Source organism: Vombatus ursinus, unplaced genomic scaffold (genome assembly GCF_900497805.2).
Source record: "Vombatus ursinus unplaced genomic scaffold, bare-nosed wombat genome assembly UNPS02014784.1, whole genome shotgun sequence".
Classification (NCBI taxonomy): domain Eukaryota; kingdom Metazoa; phylum Chordata; class Mammalia; order Diprotodontia; family Vombatidae; genus Vombatus; species Vombatus ursinus.
The window spans coordinates 10,146,954-10,159,019 of NW_020954562.1; the positions used below are offsets into that span (position 1 = coordinate 10,146,954).

The 12,066-nt window shown below is 37.3% G+C and overlaps 1 protein-coding gene across 1 annotated transcript in view; it reads right to left on the reverse strand.

The window, feature by feature from the left end:
• Nucleotides 1–12,066, reverse strand: part of IQCM (IQ motif containing M) — a 240,631-nt gene that overhangs the window by 85,388 nt on the left and 143,177 nt on the right. The window contains exons 5-6 of the mRNA XM_027866818.1: nt 3,795–3,821; nt 2,879–3,022 (exon numbers count right to left, since the gene is read on the reverse strand). Coding sequence (XP_027722619.1) covers nt 2,879–3,022; nt 3,795–3,821 — 171 coding nt within the window. The remainder of the gene's footprint in view (nt 1–2,878; nt 3,023–3,794; nt 3,822–12,066) is intronic.

Here is a 12,066-nt window from a genome sequence, read left to right on the forward strand (position 1 = left end):
CAAGGTCACATAGATAGATAATGATAGAGGACAGACTAGAATCCAAGTCTCTAATGCTCTTGTCCAGAAAAGCCACAAAGAATTTGACAAACCATCATACAAGCAGAAGGATTAGATATAATCTTTATAATGAGAGAGAACAGAACTAAGGCCAGTTGGGTAAACAGATTTCATGATGATCAACTATGAAAGACTTAGCTACCTCTGATCAATGCAATGATCCAAGATGATTCCAAAGGACTCAGCATGAAAAATACTATCCACCTCCTGAGAGAGAACTGATGAAGTCTGAGTGCAGATTGAAACATGCTTTTTTTTTAACTTTCTTTTTCTTTTTTTTTTTTTGCAACATGGCTAATATGGACATATGTTTTACATGACCATATATAAAATGCATATCATATTGTTTGCCTTCTCAATGGGTGGGTGGAGGTGTTGAAGAGAGGGAAAGAATTTGGAACTTGAAATTTAAAAAGAAATTAATATGAAAAACAAATAATAATTGAGCTTTAAAAGAAAAAAGAACCTAAAATTTAAATAAATAAACAGATTTCAGCTCAATCTAAGGTGGCATCTTATCAAAAACATGTAACATTTTGTAATAATGTACAACAATGAAATGAGCTATCTTATGACATATGGACCTCATAACTAATTTAAGCAATCAGGTATTTATTAGGCACTAATACTTCTATGCATTGTGCTAATCACCAGAGATACAAAGAAAAAGTAAGAATAGTCCCTGACCTCATGGAGCTTACATTCTAAAGAGGGATGCAGCATAACTAGAAATAGATAGATAAAAAATACATAAAGAATAGTCAGAAGATAACTTTAGAAGGAGAAGCATTAGTAGGTGCGGGGATAGGAAAAGGCTTTCTGTAGGTGACACTGGAATTGAGGTTTTTTTTGTTGTTGTTTTTTGTTTTTAAGGCAATTGGGGTTAAGTGACTTGCCTAGGGTCACACAGTTAGTAAATGTCAAGTGTTTGGTCTGAGGCCTGATTTGAACTCAGGTCCTCTTGACTTTAGGGCCGGTGCTCTCTCCACTGCGCCACCCTGGAATTGAGTTTTGAGGGAAGCCATGAATTCTATGATAAATGAATGAGAATGGTAAGCATTCCAGATATCAAAAACAGCCAATACTAAATCATAGAGAGGGTGCATTGTGTAGGCTGGTATGACTGAACTTTACATGGGGCAGAGGAGAGTAATGTATAAGAAAGCAGGCCTAATTATAAAGAGCTTGAAATGCCAAAAAGAAGTTTATATTTGATCCTAGAAGTAATAGGGAGGCACTGGAGTTGACTGAGTAAGAAGATGACCTGATCAGACCACCTACTCATTAAGAAAAATGTTCTGGCAGCTTTGTGGAGGACAGATTGCAGCATTTATCATGGATGGAGTAGGAGTGGAGAGGATTACTGCATTGGGTGGGAGATTAGACCAGATTACCACTAAGGTCCCTTCCACCTCTGGGAGTCTATGCTTTTCACTTATAACCTTTTACACCATACATTTATTAATTTCTATACGTACATACACAAGCAGTCCACTGGAGCATATCTCCATCTTTAAGGTTTATTAAGCTCCCTCCTGAAAATTATCCCAATGTGAAAACCAACACTGGCCCAACATATTGAGTACAGAGAGTTATAATGAATATTTTTTTCTCAATTCTATCTCCTAGCCATGAAAGTACATGACAAAGGCACATTAAAAAAAATTGCAAATCTACATCACATTTAAAAAATGCTAAGTAAAAGCACAGAACATGCATGTATTTGAAGACATAGAATCATAGCCCTTGTGGAGCCAAAGCCAAGGGAATCATGATCATACTGTGACCCCACACAAATGATGCCCTTCTTCATCTACCTGCCAAGACCTGACTTGCCTCACTGCTTCCCCCTTCTGTCCTCCAGGCACCAACTTCTCCCCCGAACAGGACAGCTGCAATCCCAACCCAGCCCATGAAAGATAACATACAACACTTCCTCCTTCTCCCTGAAAAAAGCACGAGCAGGAACCTATGCCCACATACACCTTTCTAACATACTGTAAAACACTAAGGGAAACATGAAGGAAGGATACAAAAACCAATAAAATTAAGAAGTTACAAGATGCAGAGATGTTTTCAGTTACTCTCATGTTTCCATGAACATTTGCAGAGACCAAGCCCAGCCATTTCCCATTCTTTCCTCCTTCCCTTTGGCAAAACCTCCACTTGTGACTCTTATCCTAGGTCAGCCCATGATATGACACCTTAGGTGTCTGTGTGTAGCCAGTGATTTGGTTTGATAAAGACGGAATTGTCTCAATCTAAAACCTGTTTCCTCAACCCTTAGCAGCCAGTGTGAGAAGGACTACAAGGCTTAGAATAATTATATTGTTGAGTAGTTTTTGTTTTTTTTTTTCGGTTGTGGCTGACTCTTCATGACCCCATTTGGAGTTTTCTTGGCAGAGATACTGGAGTATTTTGCCATTTCCTTCTCCAGCTCATTTTACAGATGAGGAAACTGAGGCAAACACAGTTAGGTGACTTATTCAGGGTCACACAGCCAGATTTGAACTCACAAAGACGAATTTCTGGCTCCAGGTCTACCACTCTACCCATGGTACCAACTCACTGCCCACGGAATAATAATAGCTGGCACTGATGATAAAAATAGCTGGTGCTTATAGAGTGCTGAGACTGGATTTGAATTCAGGTATTTCTAACTCCATGTTCAGCTCTCTAATCATTGCAACCTTCTCCCCCCAAGCTAAAAGCTATTGTATGATAATAAATAAATAACTACATTTCTCAGAAACTTAAAAGATAAAAATCCATTAACAATTTTAATACAAAAAGAAATGATAAAGTCCAATGCCTCACCTAAATACTTATATGCTTCTTCTCCATGTACTATAGGTCTTATCCAAGTTGACTTTAGGCCCCAAAAATGACTCACGTGGGCACCTTCGGGAGGATATAGAGTGAATATCATTTCAACAGCTTTTGCCTTTTTAACTTCTTCAGAGTGGATTTCATTGCATTCTATGGTTAGAAAAAAAAAAGAACCAGAAAATATTTATAAATCTGTCATAATTCACTTTTTTCCTAAATTTCATGTTTCCTATAAAATATATATATATATGTGCATATATACATATATATATACATACATATATGTGATTTTGCATTTTAATACAATTTTGAAACTGCAGTTTAAAAAAAGGCAAAGATAATTCTTAGGAAACTACCATAATATGCTTCAACTTATTTCAGAATAAAACACCTTTATAGCTAAGGCTCACCAAATATTAAATCCAAATATTAAAACATTTTTAACAACGTTATTGACCACCACGAGAACATTAAATAACAGCTGTTATGCTATACAGATTACCAACGGGGTATTTCAGGAGGCAAAACAGTACTGCTTGTGACAGCTTATTAAATAGAGAAATCGATTGGCTTGAAAATAGGTTATAGTTAGGGGCAGCTAGGCAGTGCAATGGATAGAGCACTGGCCCTGGATTCAGGAGAACTTGAGTTCAAATCCGGCCTCAGGCACATAACACTCACTAGCTGTTTGACTCTGTGCAAGTCACTTAACCCCAATTGCCTCACCAAAAAAAAACAAAAAAAAAAGAAAATGGTTATAGTTAAGTGCATAGTGGGGAAAGATAGGTGATCACTTTTCCATCTAGGACCAATGATTTCTCTGACAAGCAAACTCCCTCTTCTGGCATACAGAAACCTGCTATAACTTATGGTCTTAGAGCAGGAGTTCTTAACCTTGTTTGCATGTGAACCTCTTTGCCATTCTGGTGAAACTCATAAGCCCCATCTCAAAAAAAAAAATATTTTTAAAAACTTATGATAAAATGCACAGGATTACAAAGGAAGCCAATGAAATAGTTTTGGTTCTTTTTTGTTTGATTGATTTTTTTTAGTTAACAGTAGAAATTAGGTTTACATCAATATCTCACTTGATACCAAGATAAATTCCAAATGTATACTTGACCTGGATGACATTATAAACAAATCAGAAGAACAGTTTGTTCATATTCCTACCATTTATCAATTGGGGAATAGCTCTTATGCTTTTAATTTTGAATCAGTTCTTATGTCACTTGTAAAATGAACCTTTATCAGAGAAACTTGCTACAAAGATTTTTTTTTCTCCCAGTCACCTCTCTCCTTTCTAATCTTAACTGTTTTGGATTTGTTTGTGCAAACTTTTTAATTTTATGTAATCAAAATTGTCCATTTTATCTCCTTGGTCTTCTTTCTTCTTTGTTTTGTCATGAATTCTATCCTCATCCATAGATCTGAAAATTTTTTTCCTTGTCCCTCTGGTTTCTTTATAAATTTAAAATGTTCCAAAGCACTAATAGGAGAATGCAAATTAAAGCAACTCTGAGTTTACACCTCAAAAGTCTGGTAAAGCTGACAGAGAGAGAGAGAGAAAGAGAGAGAGAATAACTAACTTTGGAGGAGTTGTGGGAAAATAGGTATATTCGTGCACTGCTGGTGGAGTATCACCATAATAGCAACATGATCTTGATTACTTCTAGTTTATCAATATTCCCCCTGAACTGAATATAGTGGTCTAAATATGGACCAGTTCATTTTTCAATCAATCAACAAACATTTATTAAGTGCTTACTATGAACCAGGTACTCTTAACCAAAACTTTGTTAGATTCCGTTATTAGAATCCTAGGTTCATAGATTTAGGGGTTGAAGGGAACTAAGTGGTCAGAAAGTCCACCCTTTGTGTTTGGACTGAAGCACAGAGAATTCAAGTGACCACTAAAAGTCACGTAATTGGTAAGTGACAGAGCTATGAGATTCTCTGTCTCTCAATTCATTCCCCCACATCCATCCATACCATATTTTTTCTGGATCTTAAACCCAGAACTGGATGGAACTTGAGCCATGACATAGCATAACTTTCTCATTTTGCAGATATGGAACCGGCAGCCCTGAAAGGTTAGGTGATTTGTCCAAGATCATACTAACAGTAATTAAGAAAGCTAGGATTTGAATTTATGTCCTCTCTCAATCCAAACCTGGCGTTTTTTCTATAGGATACAACTAGCCATTAATGCAACCAGTCATGAATCTTCCTAATGTCATGAAGTCATCCTCTTTCTATCTTGTCCACAAGGATATCATGAGAATTGCTTTTTTCAAATGCCTTACTGAATCCAGATGCATGATGATGTCTTTAGTATTCTTCTGATCTAATAGCTGTCAAAATTAGGAACATAATTTGATCTTAAGAAACTGATGGGGGTGCCTTTCAATCAATGCTTCTTTTTCTAAGTGCTCACAAACTATTTATTTAAAAATGAATTGATTTCCTATCTCTGATTCCATAATCATTGTTGGACCTTTTCTTCCTATTTAAATTTTCAATAAGATCTCCCCAAAACTGCCTCCCTCTCACCCACCCCAAGCTTGCAGCAAATGACTTGGTCTCCTACTTACTGAGACAATTAAAATCGACATAAAAGAAGTCCACTTCTTTCCCCTCCTTTACTCTTCAAAATTTCTCAGCATCATCACTCACTTTCTTCTGTGTCTCTCTCATCACAGAACAAGAGACATCTCTCACTTAGACTACGACAACAGTATTCTAATTAGTCTACCTGCTTCTAGCTTTTCCATTTGCCAATCTATCCTCCATGTAGCTGCCAAATTAATATTCCTAAAACACAGATACAACCTTGTCACCACTCCTCTCAATTAAAAATTCTGCAACAGTTGCCTAGTGTCTCCTATGGGGAGATTTTCCTAATCTACTTACTAACCCTCCTTCCCAATTTAATTTATTTTATTTTATTTTAGGCTTTTTTTTTTTTTTGGTGAGGCAATCGGGGTTAAGTGACATGCTCAGGGTCACACAGTCCAGTGTCAAGTGTCTGAAGTCGGATCTGAACTCAGGTCCTCCTGGCTGCAAGCTCTATCCATTTTGCCACTTAGCTGCCCCGAATTTAACTTATTTTAGATATACTTTAGATTTATGATAAAATAAATAAATATAAATAAATAAAACCACATAAACTCTTTGAAGACAGAGTTTGTTCCATTTTTGCTCCGGTGTCACCATCATCCAACTTGACACTTTGATTAACAGTGGGTGCTTAATGTATGTTTAATAGAGTACGACTGAATTTCTTTATTCAATTCAGAGTTCCTGTGCCCTTGACCCTGTCTCCTCTTGCCATCTGCAGGACCTAATTCTAGCAGTCAGACCTCTTATCTCCTACTTCCCATCTAATCACAAATATGCTCAGGTCTCCCCAACTTGGCTCATATCATACAGTCCCTTTACTGACAAACTTCTTGGAAAATTTTTCCACATCTGATGACTACAATTCCTCGCCATTCACTCTCTCCTCAACTCCAAATCAACCCTTTCATCCCACCCACTCTACTAAAACCCATCTTTCCAGTCTTACAATGAACTCCTAATTACCAGATCCAGCGACCATCATTGAGTGACACAGGGAAATACTTTTTCTTGAGAGCCCACCCAAAACAACTCCACCAAAAACCATCATGTCTTCCCAAAGAAGACACTTTAAAAAATATATTTTCTTTTCCAGAGAAAGTGTTTTCATCAGAATGGAGGATCTTGTACTTACCTACTGTAATTACCTACTATGTTCTCTCCCCCAATTAAAATGTGAAATCCCTGAGGGTAGAGACTGTATTTGCCTTTCTTAGTATCCTCTCTACTTAGCACAGTACCTGATAGGTGCAAGAATTTAACAAATACTAGTTAACTATTTAGCCCTCTCTTTGAACAATTGTTAAGGAAATCAGCTGAAATATATTAAAACTCTCCTTTACATACAAATTTCAGACAACACCTAGAGACAAACCAGAGGGTCTGGGTTCAAATGTCATCTTTGCTGCTTACTTTGTGACCTTGGAAAAGTTGATATGCATCTCTAGAAAGAGTTTTCAGCCAAAAAATAGATAGGATTGGACCAGAGGGTCTCTGAGGTCCTTTGCAGTTCTAAATCTTACACATTTTCCTTGTGGCCTATTCTACAACCTACTGGGGAGAGGGAGTTTTTTTCCATCTCATAAGAAGAGGATGAAATATAATTGGCTTCTGATTGGAAAAAAAATGTCAATTATGGGTTTTCACACTGGTTTTTAGGAAAGTCACACTGTGTAAACTTAATCTCTTTCCTTTTCTTCTGCCACATGGCAAAGAGAAAAGAAGAATTGTAAGAAAGGGATGCTGGAGGGAAGAGTCTGTCTTTCAATTTCCCTTGACACTACTTTGTCAGGTAGTTGAGCAAGAGAGAGACTGAGATAGTAGTGATAATTTGCAGTTGTGAAAGAAGCTGAGAATGGGAAATTAAACTTCAAAATAAACTCCAAAAGAAAAGAGACAAGAGATCCTCCCTTTAAAGTCATAAAGGGAAAAATAGGGAAGGAGTAAGAGTCATACTGGCTGATTAGAAAGAAGGGTATCTAGGTGTTATAGCATTAAATCGTGTGGGTTGTGTATTTAAAAAGAAATACAGTATCTAGTAATACAATTTAAGTTCACTATAGTTAGACAGTTTAATTAAATCAGCACCTAAGGCAGGCAACAACCAGCCAATAAGCATTTATTAAGCACTTACTATGTGCCAAGGACTGTGCTAAGGGAAATTCAAACAAAAAGAAAGACAATTCCTGCCCTCAAGGGGCTTATATTCTAATATGGAAAGACAACACATAAAAAGAAGCTAAAAAGTAGAAGGAGGGCATCAAGGCGGCAAAGACTATAAAGTCAGAAGTATAGCCAAAAGAGGAATAAATTATGGCCAGCCTGGGCTCATTCCCAAAATGGAGGCCTTGAACAAAATTCATGAGGAGGAGGAGGAAGAGAAGGAAGAGGAGAGAGGAGGGGAGGAAGAAGGGAAGGAAGAAGGGAAAGGAGAGGAGAGGAGAGGAAAGGAGAGGAGAGGAGAGAAAAGGAAAGGAAAGGAAAGGAAAAGTTAAAGGAGAGAAATATTTATTAGATCCCAATCTATGCCAGCCACTGGGCTAAGTATTTTACAGATAATATCTCATTTAATTCTTACAACAACCCTGAGAGGTAAATGGTATTATCATCTTCTTTTTATAGTTGTGGAAACTGAGGAATAGTTTAAATGACTTGTCAAGGATCACATGGTTACTAAATGTCTGATGCTAAATTTGAACTCAGGGCTTCCTAACTCTGGGCCCAGCACTCTATCCACTACACCATCTAGTTAACCCTCACAAATAAAAATAACGGCATACACACAGGAGAGTTGTCTAAGTTTGTGCCTTCCAGAAGCCTGTATCTGTCGTCAGAAATGAAAATGAAGCCTCTAACTCATGATTATTCAAATAATACCTAATGCTTTCCTCATGTAGAGATAACCCATGATTACAGCAACTTTCAGTGCTGATTCTAAAAAAGTATGTGCAATTTTAAAAGAATTATAGGTTGTACTGAGCATATAACATGTTCTTTTCTTTAGAGGGAATGAAAATATTTTTTATCGGCATCATATAAGACATCAAGTGATTCAGCTTTTACTATGAATTACTCTGCTCCAAAGACCTAGTCCTAGACCATTCCCTGATCACTGCCAAGAATGATCGATACTCTCAAAGTCTTTAAATATGGGTACATTTATACAAGGAATAGCCAATTTGAGTTGGGAGAACCTACTCAGCAGAGGGCTAGACACCAGAGGATGAATCAAGCCACTCAACAATCCAAATCCAATCAACAAACATTTATTGTTTGTTCCACTTTACTATGTGAAGGGCACTATGGCAGGTGCTTTAGATAAACATTAGCTCATCTGATCTTCACAACAACTCTGAAAGTGAAGTGTTAGTGTTATACCCATTTTACGAAGATACCAAGGATAAAGTGAAAACATCCCTGTCTTCATGATCCTGCATTCTCCTTCAGGTACACAACATGCACCCAGATAAGTAAATACCAAATACAATGCAAGATAATACAAAAATAATTTTACAGAGAGCTGACACCAGCTGGGCAGGACATAGTCCCTCTGGGCCATAATTTCTTTATCTGAAAAATGAAGTTAATAATCTGTTGCCTACACCATTTTGCTATTTTAAGGAGAGACCCTCTATTAAACCAAAAAGGGAATTGCAGTCTGTTTCAGTGAAAGGATCAATGAAATCATGGGTCCTTGAAGCTTTAAAGTATCAATAACCTTAATTTTAGCTGTTCCCATGGGTTCTTCCCTCTGATTCTGTGCAGTTAAATTCCACAATATGAGGTATAAGTATATGATCCACAATGCTAAGATTCTTAGAACATACATAACTGAAAAGCTCCCTTTTCCCACTAATCCAGGGGTTCTTGACCTTTTTTGTATCCTGGACCCCTTTGGCAACCTGGTGAAACTTATGAAACCCTTCTCAAAATAATATTTTTAAATATATAACAAAATACATAGGATTACAAGGAAAATCAATTATGCTGAAATATAGTTATCAAAATATTTTTAGACAAAATCTCATTCTTCTGGTTAGGAAGCGCTGCCCTAATCTGTTTTAGAATATGAATTATGTTACTTAACTTTCATTCCCACGCCATCCAGACCCAAAAGGAATCTGAGAATTGGGTTAGTCTCTGGCTTAAGCCCTGACCAGAGTTTTTGGGACTACAACAAGGGTGTCCTCCAAGCATAATGTAGTTTAGTGTAGTGTAAGGGGTGTTCAAGGAGAAGTAGCACCTCTGGGGTGAGGGCTTGCTGAACCCTTTTCAAGGCTGCTCATCCGTCTTTGGTTCTACCTTTCATCCAGCTCTCACCTGTGGCTCCAAGAAGCTATAGCATGCACAAAGGCCATACCCCAGTAAACTGATTTGGCAGACAGGCTAAACTAGGTCGAAGGTAACTGATGGGCCACAAACCCTGCAGTGAGTTAGGGGGGTATCTAGGACAAGCATATAAAGACTTCCCTTGGCAGAATGGGCAGATGAGAACAATTTACTCCAACAATCCTAAAGGTGGCTGAAGCAGGTGCTATGGAGTCTTAAAGCTTAGTCAGACATTGAAGATACCAAGGTCATCATCCACTGTTTCCTGGGCCATCAGCAGTTATCCTGACTTTTGTCCAGCCATTGGACTCTGATGACTCTGGAGGAAAGAGTGAAGTTGAAGACTGTGCAGCTCTGCCTCACTTAAATCCAGTTCACATGAGTCAAGACATCACCTCCGTGATGTCATTGGTGCTCACTGAAAATGAAAGGTGAACCAGTGTGGAGCCTACCACTGTGTTGGTACAGTGTCTAAACCCAGTTATCTGGGGTTTGGGCAGCAAGGTAGTATAGTGAATAAAACTCTAAAACTGGAATCAGAAAGACCTGAGTTTAAATCTAGCCTCAGACACTTACTAGTTTTGTGACCCTGGGCAAGTTACAACCTCTTTGGCCTCAGTTTCCTCATCTGTAAAATGGGGATGGTAACAATATATCCTACCTCCCGAGTTGGTTGTGAGGTTCAAATGAGATAATAATTATAAAGCTCTATAGGAAGCACTATGTAAATTTTTTTGGTTATTGAGTCATTTCAGTAGTGTCTGACTCTTCATGACCCTATCTGGGTTTTCTTTTGGGCAGGGATACTGAAGTAGTTTGCCATTTCCTTCTCCAGGTGATTTTACAGATGAAGAAACTGAGGCAAATAGGGTTAAGTTACTTGCCCAGAGTCACACAGCTAGTAAATATCTGAGGTCAGATTTGAACTCAGGTCTTCCTGACTCCAGGCCCAGAACTCTATCCATTGCACCACCTAGCTGCCCTATATTAATGTTAGCTATTTTATGATCATTGAGCTACAATCCTCACTTCTTTATATCTTCACCCTCTACAATATGAAATAGGGACTAAACCCTTGACTTCATTGATAAAAGAAGTTCTTGGAGGAAGAAAGTTTACTGATACAGGTTTGCAATGTAGAATCTCAGAGAGTTGCATAGAGCACTAACAAGTCCACTATTTTGACCAGTAACATGCAGCCAATATTTAACAGAGATATAACACGAATCTCACAGATTTCAATCCAATATGTCATGTTGCCTCTGTTCTGAGAAGCCAAAATAAATCTTGGCCTGACATGGTCTATGGACCTCTCCTTAGAATCGTGTTATTAAATGCACAAAATAAAATTCACAGAATTGCAAAGGAAACCAAAGGTTAATAAAAATAAAGATACAATTATTTTTCCCATCCAATTTCATAGACCCTGTGAAATCAATCCAAGGACCCTGAAGGCCTATGGATGCACAAGCTAAGAACCTTTGCTCTTATGTGCAAAGGCAAATGGGCAAATTAAGGTAAAGTTGAACTTTAGGATTTAAAAATAAGGATAATAGTGCTACACAAGTGTATCTAGTAATAAATAAATAACAAAACAGTGCAAATCCTCCACTTTATTTCATCTTTGAACTGGCTATTTTAATGAATTTATCATTAACTTGTGGGGAGGAATCTTTCTCATAATTTCCATGCCAATACAACTATTAGCCTCCTTAAAAAAAAAAAAAGGCAACAGATGGTACTTTTTTCCAATGTGAATGTGACAAACCCATTAGAATGCTGATTTATTTCACATAGGCCATTGACCAATCGTAAGAGACCATCACGTTGGGGTGGGGGAATATTATCATCTGGGACTGAATCTGTAATCAAGTAGTGAATGACTATGCTCAGTGCCAATTCTACATTCTTGCTAATGCCCACATTTTGTACTTTTAAAGATTTTTGTCACAGTTCAATTAAGTCACTTTATGTTGCATTTATTTTCCTTGATTTGAAATAACTGAATGTCACCCTTTTTTGTCATGCCATTTTTATGTAAGTTTTTTTTTTCTGTTCATTAGAAAAAAAAGAAAAAATTATAAATAAAGTGACCCATTCATCAAGATGAAAAATGATGAATGTCTTGAACAAGGGAAAAAGAGTGCAAAAAGACAGTCCTTATTCTTAAATTAATGAAACTCTCTTGCAATTAATTTCTTATAAGCAAGAAATGTAAGACCTTTAAGA